At 38.3% G+C, this 18,658-nt stretch overlaps 1 protein-coding gene across 3 annotated transcripts in view; it reads left to right on the top strand.

Annotated features, from left to right (window-relative positions):
* ARHGEF3 (Rho guanine nucleotide exchange factor 3) overlaps nt 1-18,658 on the top strand; it is a 136,810-nt gene that overhangs the window by 42,008 nt on the left and 76,144 nt on the right. For 2 of the 3 annotated variants that reach the window (XM_075432845.1, XM_075432844.1), the window contains one exon: nt 3,373-3,439. In XM_075432845.1, coding sequence (XP_075288960.1) covers nt 3,373-3,439 — 67 coding nt within the window. Of the gene's footprint in view, nt 1-3,372; nt 3,440-18,327; nt 18,403-18,658 lie in introns of those variants that run through there. The other variant, XM_075432847.1, reaches the window with a different exon arrangement.

An 18,658-nucleotide genomic window follows, 5' to 3' on the forward strand; every position in this document is an offset into this window, starting at 1 on the left:
CGCTGTTAATGCCTATTAATTTCTCTCCTCTTTCCATCTTTAAGCTAATGTTTTATTTTGTTCTATCTGCTACCTACTTATGCCACTGATGATTTTTATTATTGGTCTGGTCAGTAAATTATTTCCAAACCAAATGGTTCTGATATACCTATTGATATAATATCCCTCCTATCAAAGTGTAACATTTACTGGTTATTTCAGAAATGGAATTATTTGACAGTTTTGTAGCTCTGTGTTATTGTATTTAAAATATCAAATAGCAGTTCAGTATTTTAGTAATATTATAATACAGACTGTTTCTCAATTAGTTTATATGCTGCTGCAATTCAGAAAAGATTTACCCAGTAAACAGAATGTTCAGAAGTAACAGTAGTAGTGCCCTGTAGAAAAAAAAGCAAGACATTAATTCAAAATGTATTAGAAAAAATCTGCAATACTGTAATTATTATTCAGTACAGTTCTCACCGGTGTTGATAGTTGGGAAGACCAAGAGATCAAAATAACTTTAAGACAGAGAACGACCAAACTGAAAAATGTAAAGGAGGTTTTTTTTTGGTTTTTTTTTTTTTTTTTGGTAGAACTGTATTTTGTTATATGAGGAGCAGTTCAGAACCAGAACTAGTGTTTGACTTTATTTTGATTTAGGGGTGTGTTCAGCTGAAAAATGCTGATTCAGAATGGTGGTCATAAAACAATTTATGAATACGTTTAACCTCGGTTGTTTCTAGCTATGGGAGCAGTAAGATTTCTAAAACAATCTTTCAGTAAGAAAGTATCAAAACAATCAAAGTATCATAACAATCTTTCAGTAGTTTTGAAGTTTTAGTATCTTGGTAAGTTTGAGACAGGCTACGTGAAATGGTTGCTTGTAATGGGAGATTACACTTGATGTATTCATTGTGTTCCAGACTAAGACTTTGAATACCCATGAGAGAATAGAAAATAGGGAAGTAATAGCCAGGCCAGATGCGTGAAAGTGAATATTTTTGAAGAAATTATTGAAGGTAGCCCATAGAGTGGTAAATGAGTGTAATGTTTCAGTGTGATTTCCGCTCATTAGAAGAACACTGCACACACTGGGTGAACAAACAAGTTGCGAAGAATTTTGTGTGTATCAGATCAGGCCAGCAGGTCATGGAGGAGCATACAGTGACTTTGGTATGTTTCACTGCCTTTTTAGTTAACTCCTTTTGGAAGAACTGTCTGGGTTCATTAGGCTGCTGCATTTAAGGCTCTTTAATAAACACTACAATAGCATTAAAAAGAAAGGAGCATAACATTGTGAATAATAGAAAGGATCATTCTCACCAAAATGAGGTAAGGTTCTTCACTGGTAAGAAAAGGAAGGAGGGTACCTGTTGTAGAAACTGTCGAAATGTAGATTTGATATTGTCTGCACTCTATAAAGACGGGCTGTTCTGTAGTCTGGAATGCTTTCGGTGAGTGGGAAAGTTTCAGACTGATGGTACCAAATGGTCAGTCATCAGTTGTTTGCTAGTGGATGGCCTTCAGTTTAGTGTAGATGAATGATACAACAAACTCATTGCTTATTACAGAATTCTCGGGTCTTGTTACGGAGTGGTTGTGGGGAGAGATTTTTAATGAAGTTTTCATTTCCTGTATAACTGTTGTCTGAACTGTCATAAATTCTGCTATACTGAAGTTGAAATATCTTTTGTTTCCCCTGTATTGAGCTTAATTAAAATAGAACTAGTGCAGTTCTTAATAAACTGGGAAAATAAATGCATGAACAGCATTAAAATATCGAAGAAAAAAATGCAGAAATGTAAGTTTAAACATGAGATTTTTTGAGAAGTGACAAAGGAGCACAACTCTGTGGAATGCTCACAATACTTTTTGGAAAATTGGATCTAGTTCTAGTGTGAGATCATCTGTGAATAAAAAGGGTGCAAAACACTCTTAGGACAATTGGTAATATGTGTAACTTGCTCTTGTTAATCAGATTTTTCTCTTTTCATAATGCAGTTACAGTTCCAGTGAGGCTTTTGGGTTGTAAATGCAGTTTCATAATATTTTAACTTGGAAAGCTGTAGTAGGAGGATTTATTAGTGTGACAGTCTTCAGTGCTAAAGTCTGTGATGTATGCTGCCTTGTGCTTTTTAGTGATTTTAACAGTGTGCTTCAAATATTGATAGTATGGGAGAGTGAAAAGTTGACATTCACATCTCAACCTTTGATGATACAAAAAATGACTCAATTGTCATGATTATAGTTTATTATTTTCATGATGTTTGCTTCTAAAAATGACTACTGTGATCACAGCTCTATGATGTGTTTTAATGCACATAAGAAGAAAAATGTCCATACACCAAATATTTTACACCAAAGTAGAGAAGACAGACAAAAGAGAGAACTATTGGTATCCGGGCTCTACAGAAAACAAACTGGGGTGTGGTGTTTTGGAGTCCTTCAGGAACTTTAAGCAGCAGGAACGACTCCCAGATCTTTCATGTGTTGGTCCAGTGCTTTAACTGCAAAACATCTATCCTGTTACTGTGGGATGGTGAGGTTTGACAGGCAGCCGTTTAATTTAATGTTTTTTAACCAAGTTTTTGTGTTCCTGTTCTTATTTGTGATCGCTTCTGTAATCTATATAATTGCATGGTTGGAGTTGCAGCGTGCTCAGCACTTAGGTCCTGCCGCCAAACTGTTTGTTGGTTTGGTCAACTTCAGCAGGTCAGTCAAGCTTTGATCTGGCTTCATGTGTAAAATCTCAGCAATGTTTGCTCACCATTGTAAAGTAGTTTAAGGTCTTACTGTTGAAAAGCTCTCATTAAGAATGAAGTGGAAAGTGTTATAGTTACTTTTCAGAAGTAATTGTACAGCGATAATTATAGGATAGGAGAACGGTGTTAGAATGAGTAAAAACTGGAGTCAGCTTCTCTAGTTTTTAGCGTCACACAAAGGCATGGCTAGCTTGCTTTACGTTGGTGCTTAGCGTAGCTTTGCTGTTAGGATTAAAGGCTCCTCAGTGTCCCCATCTCATACAGCTGGCAGACTGCACCATCTTGCATCATGTGACATAATTGCAGCATCAGAGACCCATGCTGTTCAGGCCAGGGTTGTTTCTGCTTGTTGAAAATCAGTAGGAGTAGCAAGTTGTTGTCAGACATCAAGTCAGGGCATCTCTGAAGGCTTGTAAGGCTGCCATGTCCCTCAGCTCTCAATCTGAATTAAAACATTTGACTAAACTGAAGAGAGAAACCTGTCAGAAGTACAGCCAAGGAAATCTAAGGTGTCTTAGTACTTGAAGCCTGTGTTTTTCTTTTCTTCTTCCATTGTCGCTTGGTTATTGATATAGAAAATATGATAGCTGAAAAGGTAAATGCTTTTCCTTGTCTTGTCTTGCAGGCCAAAACAACAGCAACAGAACAGTTTTTCCTTGTTTCCTTCTACCAAGGGCTGGAATTTCAGAGGGGTAAGTTTGGTATTGTTTTGTTTATATTCTGTAACATTCCCGCCTGCTTCATTCTGTTGCAGTGTAGCTGTTGTTAAAACATGACCTCTGAGTACTAAAACTGTGGTAAAACAATTATAAAATGGAACTTTTAATTTTGTGACCTCCTAAAAAGGTTTCTAAAAAATTGGCTTTTGTTTACATGATTGGCTGACTTATTATGAGGGATGAAGGAGATCATTTAATGTAAGTGGGTTAATGTACAGTGTAGTTTAAAACGAAAGAAGCACTGGTGTGTGTTCATATCTGAAAATAAGTCAGCAAAACTGAATTGATAATGTATGTTTTTTAAGTGTTCATTTAATACAGATAGTTGTAAAGTTAGTTGTTGAAACCTTGTATGTGTGAATTTTGCTGAAGTACAGTTGGAGAATGATAACAAAAATTACATGGATTTCTTACAAGGCAGAAGGGACTAGGTTTTATTTCTGTTTGGTTGGCTGAGGAAGGAAATATGGAAACGTGTGTATTCCGACAGTAACTGAGTGAAAAGGTACATGAAAAAGCAAAGCAAGTGAAACTGAGAACCTGAATATTTGCTGGGGGTATCAGAGAAGCTTTTAATTGTGACTGCTTCCGGTTTCAGAGGTGTACTTCTTATGCAGATAAATTATTTCAAAGAGCTATGTTGCCCCCTATGTCCTGTGAGGCCGTCTATGCCATTTGGTGAAAAATTTAACATGATGGTGGCAGCGTTCAAAAGGCAGTGGTGTGTTTGCCATGTGTGTAAGTACTGTAGCGTGGGGTGCAGGAGGAGGAGTTGTCACTGCACGTTGTATCTAAGTTGTAGTGTTACTGCAACCTTTAGGTCAAAGGAAGGTCTTTTCTGCGTTGCAAACTTCATTTAGTATAATAGTAAATTACCGTTACCCGTAATATGGGCTGACTTATGTTGAATCTGAAGATTTCAGTTTTGTATTCAGGAGAGCATATAAATGTGTTTTCTCTGAGCTTCCAACAACAGATGTAAGTAGAAAGACATTACTTGAATGCTTTGCTGAAAGGGTAGATGGCATTGATAGGTTTACTGCTCTGTGTTGGTCATAATACTGTAAACTTTATTAAAACAAAGAATACTTTTCACGGTATCTGATACTGAGTCTTGCATTCTAATTTGATATTTTGATTAAAGCATCCGCTATTGTTTACTGTGAGCTTTTTATTTTCACCATCTATTTCTTACATTGCGCCACAAAACTACAGGGATGAAATTGTCAGCATTACTGAGAAAATAGTTCCTTCACAACAGCACTGTCGAGAATGCAAGGAAAATACCAACAACCTCTAATCTGTAGATTAGTTATAAATTTCAGAGCAAGTTTAAAAGTAAAATTTACTCTAGTATTTCTCAAAATTCTCAACTATGTTGGAAAAGTAATTGAGGAAGGATGTTGTAGGTATGAAAATAACAGGAAGATTGTTATAGGTATGAGTTCCAGCTGGAGAAACAGGGATCCCAAGTTCAGAGAGCAATAGCTCAGTGGGAGTAAGGGTCTGGGGCTGGTAAGTGTGACAACATGAAGTCAGTGATTGAAGCTGTATGGCAGAGGTGGGCTGGGCTAATACACAAAGAACAGAGAACTGGGGAGTGAAAGACTTTGGAATCAAGAGGAGAAATCAAGAACTTGGAGATAGGAATAGGTAGTATTTCTAGCCTGATTAGAGAAAACAGGCAGTGAGTAAAGGGTGTTCAGACTGCTTCCGTCATGTGTGGAAATGAAGATCTGTGGGCGTTGTCTGCCCCCTCATTTTTCAGGAATTTACGAGACACTAACACAGATGTTGAGTTCTATAGTTGTAATATTTCATAGAAAGCATGGTAATTGGCAGTTGGAGTTAATTGTTTGAAATAAACTACCACATCAAGGGAAAAACCTGTATCAGTTGTTGACTCGATCCATTCAGGTGCTGAAACTTGACCCCTGAGCACTAGACAAGAGACCTAAGTCTGTTGATATTTGCAGTGTGTCAGCATCAACTTTATTTTGATGAATGGAAGAATTGTGTTATGAAAAACCCAGTGAGCAGAGGTGAAGTCACAAAGGTTTTTGTACAGATGGTGAATGATAAAAGGTTAACTTTGATGTCTTTTCTCAAACAGGAGTAAAACCTTATTGGGTAAAAGAATGAAATTAATGTTGACAGTGGAGCAGTGCCATGCTGGAGTATAATAAAAAAAGCTCTGGAGATGACTTATTCATAGCATAGACGCTTGAAAAACCATACCTATTTCTATATTACAAACTATAATACAGAATCATTTCAACAGTTGCAAAAATTAAAAGAAAGTAGCCAAGCACCAAATTGCAACGTTGTGTTCATCTACCTTTTCTCAGTTTGCAGTCAGTTCACTGGTTTTAAGTGTCTCTGTATCATGCTGAGAAAGTGGGTGCATTAAAGCATCCTTGAACATACACCAACGTAAACCTCAGAGTAAGATAAGGAAGGCCCAGCTGCTAAACATTTACCGAAGCAGCTCCTCTGCACTTCTCTTTTCCTCTGCTTACTTAGATTTATATTATCAGAAGAAGCTTTTTTCCCATGTTGAGCAGCTCTTTTGAGCCCCGTGGTTAGAGATCGTATTTAATTTTCTCAGTGGGGATTTCCATGTCAAGATGATATCATTTATGTGTTTCTACCAAATGCTAGTAGAATTAGATAATGGTAGCAGTTACTTCCAGAACTTTGGGCAGTGTTTAGTTATCGGTGGGGAGAAGCAAGTTTATTTTGATTTAAAATAATAAGAACCTGTTTTAGACGAAATTTAGGTTTAAGGTTACCGAGCTGTGCAATCTCTCTGCTACATGCTCCTCTTGCATTAACATATGAGACATCAGGTTAATTTGGTCTTTGAAGGGATTGTATAGTCAGGTGTCCAGCAAATAGAGTAGTTTACAGGGAAGGTATCTGTAGTGAGAATTGTGATTTTAGAGGAATAAACACAGAACCTGTGGAGACAAGAATATTGCAAACTGGAGGCACAGTGTAATGGGAGAACAAGGACATAGGAGATGAGGTGGTGGATGTGGTGCTTGGAGCAGAAAAGGAATAAAGCAAAGGAAGATACTGGGTATAGGATCGGAGAGGGAAAGAAGAGGAAGCCACAACTTGGAGCAAGGGATAGTCGGGATGGGGAAGGCAAGGAGCAGTGAAAGAGTTAGTGAGAGAGAGTGGAGGGGGACAAAGTATAGAAAGGGAGGAAAGCTAGTGAGTGTGAAAGCAGAGAGGTGGAAGGGTGGAGTGGACGCTGAAGTCTTCTGTAAAACACAACAGGTTTATCAGTTCAGCCTTTGCAAATACTGAACCTAGGAAGATAAAAAGGCCATGGGGATGGGGAGGAATTTGTGTCCAGGGCTTGGTAAAGAGAAGATGTGTGAATATCTCATGGAATGAGGCAATTCAGAGGCAGGTCAGTAATGTACAGAAAGAAAAGAACAGCACAGATCTTAGCACAGAGATTGGTATTAATTCTGATTTTGCGCTTTCTTTTGGTTGCCATTAACTCTCACTCTTTTTCTTCTTATCTCCATGCCACTCTTCCCTTAAAACCTTGGTGCAGATAGAAGGCTTTGCTCAGCCCTGCTGTTCGGTGCTTATACCAAAGAGACAGCAGTTTAATATGCTGCTCCTACTGTCTGTGGAAATAATGTGTTTTGTTGCCAGGTAGGATGGGAAACAGTTTTATTTAATGAAGCATCCCATTGAATGAGGTTTGCATTTGTACAGTCATGCATGCGCAGTTAGAAGATGTCAGGATTAGAGCTTCTGTGTTTGTTTTCTAGTTATGATACAGACTGGAGTTACACACTTCCGTGCATAGTGAGGGTAGTCAGGATTATTTATACGACAGTTCTGAATTCAAGAAGGCTAAGAATCTCTCCTGAGGAGTTTCAGATTTCAGCTTCTTTATCTGTCTCCTCTCCTGCTCCCTTGAAAATCACCCACTTTATTTTTTTGCCAGCAGGATAATTTTCTAGACTGCCTTAGTTAAGTGAATGGTGGGCTCATGTTACTGAAGTAGTTTAGTGTTTTGTTTTTTTTTTCTATTGATGTACTTACATAGGCTTTCAAAAGCAGTGGTACGTAGCAGTCCTGCTGTTCATATAACGACACTTCAGATGGTTATGAAGAAACTGCCAGACAATCAAAAGAAAAGCAGTTACCTGACAACTAAAGAATATTGGGGTTGTAGGCGTAAGTGAAGAGGATGCTGGTTTTGTCTCTGCTTATTGTATTTCTCTCTACTGTTCCACCAAGAGCTAGCATCATTTCCTGTGTATTTTGAACAAACATCTGAACCATTATGATGGTTTCTCTGCTTTTCTTTCCCCTACACACCAAATTTGCCTGAAGAACTTTAGCACTCAAATAAATAGTGAAATCTATACCAAGATTTTCTACTTCAAATATTTTGAGGCATGTGTTTGGTGTGCAGTTGCCTGAAGACTGAAGAGAATATACTGCAACTAGGCTTCTTCCTATTTCCTCCTTTTTTGTTTCCATTTTAGTTTTGCAAAAGCATTTAACTAACCAAGCTGCAGATGTGGTCACCTGTGAGGAAGGCTGATCTAGTTCATGAGAAGCCTTACATAAAAATGTGCTAAACAAGCTGAAGGACAATTTTAGATATGTAAGTGGTTTCTTTCTAGTTTTGCTGCAAGTGTGTTTGTGGGGAAAATGGTGTCTTTCATGCCAAATGGGAAAAATTCCACACTTTTCAGATAGTATTTACAAAACAGTATATTTATTTGTGCAGGCTGGCAGATATTGGTTATTCCCTTCAGGGTGCATGAAACTAAACAAGATAAAAGCTCCTACGAGAGAAGTGTCTTCCTAGTTCTAACCGGATGATTAGTTACATAAATTACATACTACCACAGAAAGCAGCTCTTTACTTTTGCTGGATTCTGACTGGTTTTACTTAATGTCTGTATCCACTGATACTCGTTTGGTTAAGCAATGCTGTTACCTGTAACAGATGCTTATTAGAAGAGGTGTCAGACAGGTCTCTATTAATACTTGTTGAAGGAAAATTGTGCCCTAATGTCTCTAGATCAAATGTGCTTAAGTATCACTACCTCATAGTAGGACCAGTATAATTTTAAAACACCAGTTATCATACATGTTAAAAAGCGTTTTCTGTTATTTTAATGTGTTTGTATTTTGTGTGCACAATTTAAATAGCTTCCTGCGTGGAGGGGGGGGAAGTTTACTTTGCACAATTGAAAGCATAGCTGTGAGTGGAATAATTATACCTATGGTGACTTCACAGTCAGAAATTGTTCCTTTGTGTGTCATGGAAAGGCTGCTCCGCGTGGGAGAGTCCTGCTGGTGTCCCCGCTCTGCCGGGGCTGCCTGCTTCTCCTGCCCCCCTCCGAAATCCGTTGGTACCTTCCAACCTCCTGCAGCAGGTTAAAGAGATGCTAGGTGGATGCTTGATCCCTGACCCGTCTCATCCCCCCTTCTCTTGAAAAGAAAAAGTACAGATTCTGTATTTCTTTTTCTCCTTTCTAACAGATGATGTATTCCTGTGCTCCACTCGCTCCTTTTGTATCTGTAACTCTTTCTACCTCCAGTGGGTTGCAAGCTCTTCCATTTCAGAGTTTAATTGCCCCAGCACTAAGTCTTTTTCACTGTTGTTGTTCAGGCCTGCTTTTATTCTGCCTCTGTGGGGGTGCTTTTGTGCCGCTGTCCAACATTGACCTTTCTTGGGCCAAAATACCTCTGATAACCTGGTATTAGAAGTGGTAAGAAATAAGTCTTTCTGCTTTAATGTATTAGAAGATGGATGCTGTAAACATATAGCCTGTATAATGAGCTTAGTAGAAGCTGAGTTTCTCTGTAGCCTTGTAGTTCTTTCCTTGGAGTGATGCAGGAGCAGGGAAAATTTACTTCAGACTGTTGACAGCAGCAGAGTAGGGGGCAACAGGAGTGTTAAAAATTCCCTTCCATAATACACAATTTATAGTTCAGAATACTAGAGCTTATAAACTGTAGCAAGCGGACAGCCTGAACACTGATTTTTATTCGTAAAAGAGCTCGTTTTGATGTCTCCCTGCTTAATCTATGGGCGGAGTTTTAAATATTTTAGCTTATTATTGGTTTTGTTTTCGAACAAACCATTGGAACTGTTGTTCATTAGTCACGAGACTAATTTCTCTTGGAACAGCAAGGTTTATGTTGGCAAACAGATAGAGATGCTATCAGAAATTCATTGTGTGGCATTTGTGTAACTGGATAGCAGTCAATTCCACTTGCAGTTCCAAAACACACATCAGAATTGTTTTATTCTTAATGTATACATAGAATTTAAAAAGCAATTCCCTGTGACTGGTTAGACAAACTTCAAGAATTCAAGAATGTATTATGCCAGACTGGTATGCTGACTCAGCATGGTTTAATTATCGTGATAATTTCTATCCACAATGTGTGATGTTAGGTTATGTCAGAATGTTTTATTTGAAATTCCAGCAAAACATGATTTGTGGATGTATTGGTTCTTAAGTATGTGATAAATGGCTGTAGCTTTTTGTAGGATCAATGGGTAGTGTGAATTACAAGGTTCTTCCTATACAGTAGTACTTAAACACGTGCTGGAGAGACATCTAAGAGTTATGTATAAATGAGTTATAAAGGAGAATGATGCAGGCTGGCCTTCAGCCTTTGCCAGGTTTCTAGTAGTTTAGGACTCGGGTAGAAAAACCTGTTAACATTTTATGAGCTGTTACTGCTCATGCTATCTGGAGAATGCTGTAGGGTTTTTTAATAGTAGCTGTTTTATTGAACTTTTGTAGTTTTTACATCTAAAATCATCTATGAGTTAAGTACATAGCCATTAAACCTGTACAATTACCTAGTTTACAGGGCTACTTTCCAGGTCATTACATTCTAATTATGTAAAATACACTTTAGATGATGTTTCTTGGAACAAGAATTTTGAGGCATGCTTATAGAGCACTTGGCTAATGTATTCTTTAAATGAAGGAACTGTCATAGGCTTTTACATCTGCAAGACTTTTCCATCATTATTTGTATTGTGAAGGGCAGGTATTCTGTTTATTAAAGCTCAGTTATTCAATTAGTATTTCAGGTTTTTCTGATAATGAAAACACTGTGATATCCGCCATTTGGAAGAATATTTTCTTGAAAAATACTTTATGCAGTCATTCTGTTAACATTGTAGGGTTTTGTTTTATGGATCTTTGTAAGTGCTTTGTAACAAGTTTATTTTTGTTCCGGGTGTGGTTTGTTATTTATAGTAGAAATATTCTGTATATGCTATAAAGCTATCACGCCAGTTATTTTGCACATACAAACAATACTGAGCTCGAAGCGACGTGATAAAGCAGATAGGTCCAGTTGTCATTCTCTTAGGCCAAGTCTGATGTTCTGTTATATAGCAGACTTCCTGTCTTTAATCATAGATCGGGTGTTACCTTGTACTCCTGCTGTCATTTACTGTTCTTTTCTTTGTTCAACAGCAGATGAACTTGACCCCTGTTCAATTTAACTTAAACCAAACTCTGTCCATTTCTTTGTATTTGTTTCCCCCCACCCCACCAGTGGCTGCTCTTTGAGAACACATGATGTGAAATTACCATTTCCTGTGACTTTGTTTCAGAAACTAGTAATGGTTAACAGGGTGATGCTGTTGTCCAGCTGAACTTGATGCTACTTGGTCTGAGAAATCAGCATTTTGGAAACAATTTGCACTACATATTGGTATTTTATTGATGCTACACTATTTTAGATTAGCAATTTTATTTTAAAATGACTAGTGGACATGAATGGCTATACGCACCGACTTTAGTTGCTTTTTTGTTTATTTGCACTAGTCATGGTGCTTGCAGTAGAACTTGGTGTTATTACAGCCTGTTACAAAGATATATTGTTAACATCACTGTTTGCTTTTTTACAAAATCATTGTGATGGACTTTTTTCTAGTTTCCTAGTGCTCATACTGTAAAAACTCACTGGTCAGTCTAAGCTGATTGTAGAACTTTCCAGTTTGGCGGTGCTTAGATAGTACTGTTTAAGATGATGGAATAAGTTTTTAATAAAAAGTAAATAAAAAGTCTACGCATTTGGAAAAGGTTGCAAAAGCATCATTTGCAGAAATGTTTGGGAAATCCTCTGTGCTGTACTAGAGGTTTTATTCAAACATCTGCCTCTCCGCTTCCAGTTCCACAGATTCTGATTTAGGTTGTCAAGTTGTGCTTGTGACTGAAAGCTAAACAAAATCTTTTAAGGGCAAAGAGAGGGAAAGCCTTCTGAAAACTTCTGAAAGAGCTTAGAAACAGTCCTCATGGAAAAAGAACAGGAAATTTGAATTCCCTCTGATGTTTTCATTTGGAAGCAGCATTTTGAGTGGGTTTGTTGGTAATGTGTATGAAGACTGCTGTTTATCCCAAATGTAGAAGTGCTTTCACAGCCAGCTTTGCTCTGAGACATCTCAGTCTTAGAATGAGTCTTAATTATTTTTAAACTAAACATCAGAACAAGATTATTCTTGAAAGTTAATGCTATTTTCTGTGGTTAGAAAAGCACACAGCAGTTAAAAATTATGGTCATCCCTTAAAATCTGACTCAAATGCATAATAAGAGCAATATGATGGTGTCTTTTATTTATAGCAGCCTGGAAACAAATTTTGTTATTACAGTAGCGCTGGAAAACAAGGTCTCCATTTTGCTAGGTATCATGTAAATGTAAATAAACTAGTTTCTCTAAAGGGTTTATAATGTAAACTTTTGTAAGAACATGCTGTTACATTTCTTAAATAATACTAAATTAAATTTTTAAAGAAAATTTAGATCTGTTGAAGCTCTTAAATTCCACTTAGGATGACAAATTTTGTAATTCCTGGATTCTGCTACATGTTTTGAAATGGGATATTAAATCTAATTCAAGATGCATGAAGCCTTGCATATAATATGATCCTAACATGATTTGGGGTAACATTCTAAAACTCTGTAAAATGCACATTTAAAAATACTGATTGTATTTGTTTTCATTCAAAAATTGTGCACTGGTGCTGTCTCTCTCTAAGTTGTGGTTAATTGTAAAGCTTTTCAGAGAGAATAAGTTTAGCATCCTTAAAACACTCAAAATGCACCGTGAGAAAAGAGATTCAATCTGTCTATGTGCCAGCAGGCTCCTCACTGAATTTGGAGAGCTTATTTCTTTTCCAAGCACTCTTTCAAGTTTTCAGTGGTTCAAAACCTTAAATATCCTCAGAAGAAGTAGCCTAGTTTTCAACACTCACTGTGTCCTCTCAGACACTTCCAGTCTAAAGCAGACCAGTAGCCTTGTGAAAAGGTCATAAAATGAGGGCAGTTATGCCAGTCATAAGAAGATTAGATTGCGTGCCCTGACTGGAACGATACTGGAAGAAGATCGGAGAGGAGAATCGCGGCACTTAATGAGGGTGCTCAGTTGGGTAGTGACTGGTGCAGCTTGGTGTGTGCTTGCTCCTGGGCTACTGCAGTCATACAAGCAATAATAAAAATGATTCTCACAACTCTAATATTGTCAGAAACTCATAACAATCTTTTACATTGTGGGAAGTATTATCTCAGAGTTCTCCAAATCGTTATCTTTGGGAGTATATGTGAGAAATTACAAACTCAAAGTAGTTTGTACTGTGAGATATGAGACAAGCAAATTTGGAAGTCTTGCAGAGAATTTTCCACCAGTGAGCGTCTCTCCCAGGTCTTTGAAGGAGTCAGATTGAGCCTCTGGATCTCTGCTTGATTGTAACTTAAGAATTAGAAATCAGTTGGCACAGCCAGGCCATTTAGCACATGCCAGATAGGTAGAGGCCGGTGTCCAAGTGTCTGTGGCATTATGCCAGGAATTTCAGTTAGATAAAATAAATAAAGGCAGTCCAAGAGGTGAGGTCAGTAGGTACGCTAAAAGCATCTGGCAGGGTGGATCTCAGTCTTTAGAGGCAGTTACTGCCTGGAATCTAGACATGATGTCTTAGATTTCCTTCCTTGGTACTCACATGGGTGTTTATAATGTGTGTAAGTTCAAGCTGCACTTTCTTTCAGGTAGATGCTGTTGATGTTGCTGTCAACAAAGTGCAGAGTACCTTGGAGGCGACTGATGCAAAGCTGCAGGGGAAAAAACACAAATACAAAGTTTTATGTATGAAGAGGTTAGAGAGCAGTTTTTGCCATCATGTTCATCTGTGTTGACTGATACGGTGGGGTGGGGGTGGGGCAGACAATTCTACACGTTTTCTAGATTGGTGAGAAAAAGTCTGGTTGGCCAATCTCATGCCCAACACTAGGCTGAAATCTGTGATATTTGCCTTTAGGCTTCTTAAATTCTGATGGCTACTGGGGCAGAAGGTTATTGGCAACCTAAGAAATAGCACAAGTGCAAATATAAGGAAGCATAGCAAGGTAGATTGTTTGCATGTTGTGGTCTCCAGGAAATGGAATACGGAAATCTGAATGTTACCAGGAAATCTGATTGAAAAATGCCTGCCTACTTAAGTTCATCTTTGGTGCAGTTTAAGATCTGTGAAAATCATAACACTTCAAAAATTTACACCCCTATATTTGAGCCTGGGTGAGGGATTACCAAATTCCGATAGCAAAGGATTAAGGTTTTCTGTGAGGAGGTGAAAGATTGTTTAAGAAATAACTTGGATCTAATGACAGAATAATGACAAGTTAATAGAGAGAAAGAAACCTTGAAAAAAAACCTGCAGGCTTATATATAGAATTTATATGAATTTCCTTTGAAAAATAAACTGTGTTCTGCTGGAAGGGTCTGAAAAGAAGGCAGCTAGATTTGGCTTTAGCTCATCTTTAGGCAGGGAAGACAGGAAAAAGCATTTACAGTACCCTAAAAGGGAAATATTTGAGTAATTTTTTTAAGTCTTGGCTTAAAAAGATAGTCTTCCTGAAGATTCTTTCAATTAGTATTTTCTGTCTGCAGAGAGATGCGATGGCTGTTACACCTTTTATCTTCTTCCTCCAAGCTCAGAACTTTTTGTTCTGCTAAGTTTTGAACTGATGAAAGATTGTACCAGCTCACTAAGGACCTGCTTTCTTTAAAAATAAAATTCGAATTGCTGTTAGCTTGCTGCCCAAATTAAAATTTGTCTGCATTGTTGCCTACTGGAAGTATGCAGAATTTTGCAGAACAACTCAGTGTCAGTAGATCTGCGCAAGTCAGAGAAGATTAAATAGGGTAGGAACAGATCAAGAATGAGGTGTGAGGATGTAGGGTACGTCAAGTAATGATTTGTGTGTAAGTATAGAGATATATAGTTAAAAGAATTTATGGGATATAAGAAATTTATTAAAAATAGTGAAATATTACTACCAGTTACTTTTCATCAAACGAAAAAGGAGATAAGTCTGTTTTTTAAACTGCTTTTATTGTTTTCTCAGGCACAATATCTTAAACCTTCATATTTATTCGTGTTTGACTTCTTAGCACATGCCCATTTCTCATTGTTTTTCTTCATTTTTGCCTGAGCTATTAAACTTATGCTTTAAAGAATCTTCAGTTACCTATAAATCATTTATTAAAACAGGCTTTGAAACACTTCTCTTAGAGTGGAATTCATTCTTTAGTGATATGAGCAGATGAAGCTCCATTGGTTTAGAAGTGGAATTACTGAGCTGCAGCAGCTGAAGACCTGAGTTAGATGAAAGCCGCAGATTGGCCTCATACTTTTTTCAGTGCTTAAAGTATCACGGAATAACTTCACTGGAAGTAAATACCCTAACATATTACATAATAGGTACCTATTTGTGATTTCTTTCAGCTTCTGGTAGCTATGACTCCTACCTGAATCTCCTTTTAAAGGTAGAATGAGAAAGTGTATAATACTGAAGGTGCTGCAGAACACACACTTGCTTTGTCCCTGTAGGTGAACTGTGCGGTGAATGGTAGAGCAAGTTAAGTGTGTGTCAAGCAATTACCTCAAACTTGGTAAAGCAAGGACTTGTCGAAGTATAAAAGTAATACAAAAGTTCAAATAATTTCTAATGTTCTTATTGCATATTTCTTGGTTTAATATTAGTGGTGGTAATAACAAAACACGGTTTTAATGGTTAAGGTAGCATACTGTTATGAAAAATGAAACAGTTGACTGATACATTCATCTGTTTGTCTAATATAGATACTTGCCTGAACCTTTCACACAATTATTATTTGAGTCTTAACCGAACAAAAAAGTCTCTTTGGTGTAGTAGTAGGAACATATCCAGTCTTCTGATATGACTAATTAGTAAGTCTTCTAAAACCAAGAATGCAGTATCTTACAAATGTATAGAAAATACTTTGAAAGGTAAGTACTCAACTTTTTGCTGTGCATTTGCGGTGTGCGTACAAAGGATCAGAAAAGTTCCATGATTTTACTTTTCCCTGTATTTGCACTTGTTCTTTAGATTCACCAAGGGGAAATCATGCTTGACCAATCTGATAGCTTTCTACGATGGCATGACTGGCTGGGTAGATGAGGGGAGAGCCGTGGATGTTGTCTACCTCGACTTCAGCAAGGCTTTTGACACAGTCTCCCATAACATCCTCCTAGGGAAGCTCAGGAAGTGTGGGCTGGATGAGTGGGCAGTGAGGTGGATTGAGAACTGGCTGAATGGCAGAGCTCAGAGGGTTGTCATCAGCAGCACCGAGTCTAGTTGGAGGCTGGTAACTAGTGGTGTCCCCCAGGGGTCAGTACTGGGCCCAGTCTTGTTCAACTTAGATCCACAATGACCTGGATGAAGAGTTAGAATGTACCCTCAGCAAGTTTACTGATGACACAAAACTGGGAGGAGTGGTGGATACACAGACAGGCTGTGCTGCCATTCAGCGTGACCTGGACAGGCTGGAAAGCTGGGCAGAGAGGAACCTGATGAGGTTCAACAAGGGCAAGTGCAGGGTCCTGCACCTGGGAAGGAACAAACCCATGCACCAGTACAGACTTGGGGCGGACCTGCTGGAGAGCAGCTCTGCGGAGAGGGACCCGGGTGTCCTGGTGGATGACAGGTTAACCATGAGCCAGCAGTGTGCCCTGGTTGCCAAGAAGGCTCTGGGTCCTGTGCAGACTGCTGTATGTGACCCAGCTTTGGCAGGTGGGTTGGACTAGGTGACCCACAGAGGTCCCTTCCAACCCCTAACATTCTGTGGTTCTGTGAGTCTACATATGCTTTAAAAAAGAACCAAATCTCGTACATCTCTCAATAGTTCCTTTTTGCTAGTTTCTGAGGGTAAGTTTCACTTGCCCGAAATAGTTATGTCAGTTTGCGATGCAGGAAAGATGTAGGAGAGACATTTTAGATCACTCATTTTTACTTGCCAGATAAAGGACTGTGTTTCAATCAGTTGTGATGATTATGAATTCCATTTTTCAGGGTCAATATTCTGCATTTTTTTCTAGCTAACTTTGGCTAAGGGAACTTGATATCTATGTATGGATAGATTTTGAAGAGGGCTGTTCAAATGCACATTGAAACTGGTATATATGAATCATATGCAAATATAAATTTTCATATAATGAGTGGGAACTTACGTATTTTGATAACTTGCAGACAAGCACCTCATGAAACTTAGCTTTTCTTATCTTGAAGTAATGTAACTTAATATGATGGCCAAATGAGGCAATTAACTGAGTATACATTAAAGGAAAATATGCACTAGAAAGTGCTAGCAATCTAGCTGGCAGTTGGAGAGAGACCACTGAAGCCACTCATTATTAGCAGGTTGGTCTCGCTCAGTTGTGCTTGTGCGAAGGATGATTTGACATGCAAATATAAGAGCTCTCAAGGAAGCATTTTATTTTGGCAGTTTGGATTGTGAGCTTGGAACCTAATCGTGTAAGTTTACTGCCCAAGTTCTCAATCACCTTGATGGTCAGTGTGTGTGTGTGTGTGTGTGCAGGGAGTCCCCTCAGGAGGAGATTCGCAGTTTGGAAATTTTGGGTGGGCTGGGAAATTTTATGTCTTTGAGGTACCAATAGTCTTATTTGATATTTTTAAGGCAGCAATAACCTTAAGGTCAATGTGCTCTTGATGCTTGAGGTATATAGTTTTCCAAATTCCGGTGAGGATTCACTGGGTTTCATAGGATGCAGTTGGTTTTTGTATCTACGTTGGTGAAGAATCAGCAAAAATAAGAGTTTTCATTAGTTCTATCAAACTACCAGGGATAAAATTGAGCTTTGCGCCTCCTTAACATGTCCTCACATGTGAAATTTGGGCGCTCTGTGAAGCTTATCTTTGGGTCTTTGTTCTGGGCTGATTCTAAAATGTTCAGTGCCAAGCTCTTGCCATTACGCCTCTGTTAATTTAAGAACTCCCACTTAGTAGATCCCTTAATTTCTGAAATACTGCAAGTTTTCTGTGAACTAAATGTTTGAAAGTTCTACCCGGTGTCTACCAACTGTTCTGTTTTCTGGGGCATTACATTTGGAGATAGGTGTCTGCCCTCAGCTTAAAGCCCATTGCTACTGTTTGACTGAGAATTACCCAGGTAGGAGATGGACTGTGTTTCAGTTACTGTCTCTCAAAGCCCCCAAACGCCTACCTGTTACTGTAAAAACACATTAATGATGTATTTACTTTTACCATACCCGTGCCATTCACTTGCTAACAAGTTTTAAAACACTTTTGTCTGTTTAAAATATTATTCAAAGCAGTCTATGAGGAAAAACCACAACAGAGAGAGACTCGACAATGCGTATCGCTCGGCTTCTGACACTTCTAGTACGCGGCACGAGAGGAAGCGAGAGCAAACCGTGTGGCTGCGTGGGGAGGGGTTCCTGCCGAAAACCGAAGGAGAAACATAGGAACTCCTTTGCAGCAAAGGCTTTTCGCTGTCACACTGAGTATTAAGAAGCCTCCTAAAATCTGGGTACAGTCCCAAGTACCTCATGGTGTGGTGTTGCTTTTTTGTGCATCATCAGGTAAGTGTAAATTCAGGATTGTGTTACTTGTAGTTGTTTATGTGTGTGGCATTGTAGTAAGTTGACATTGCACAGATACTGCTTCCAAGCATGCCAGGATTTAAAATGGGGTATTAATGAAACCAAAATGTTGCTTAGCAGGAGTGTTTCCTTCTGTAAGGAAAGAAATTTGTTAAATGTTTAGATCATGTACTCTGATATTCCCAGTGGGATGGATGATGGTTTATTTTTCTCTGTGTATTAGTAGTTTATTGCT

The sequence above is a fragment of the Opisthocomus hoazin genome, chromosome 11, assembly GCF_030867145.1.
Source record: "Opisthocomus hoazin isolate bOpiHoa1 chromosome 11, bOpiHoa1.hap1, whole genome shotgun sequence".
In the NCBI taxonomy this organism is placed as follows: Eukaryota; Metazoa; Chordata; class Aves; order Opisthocomiformes; family Opisthocomidae; genus Opisthocomus; species Opisthocomus hoazin.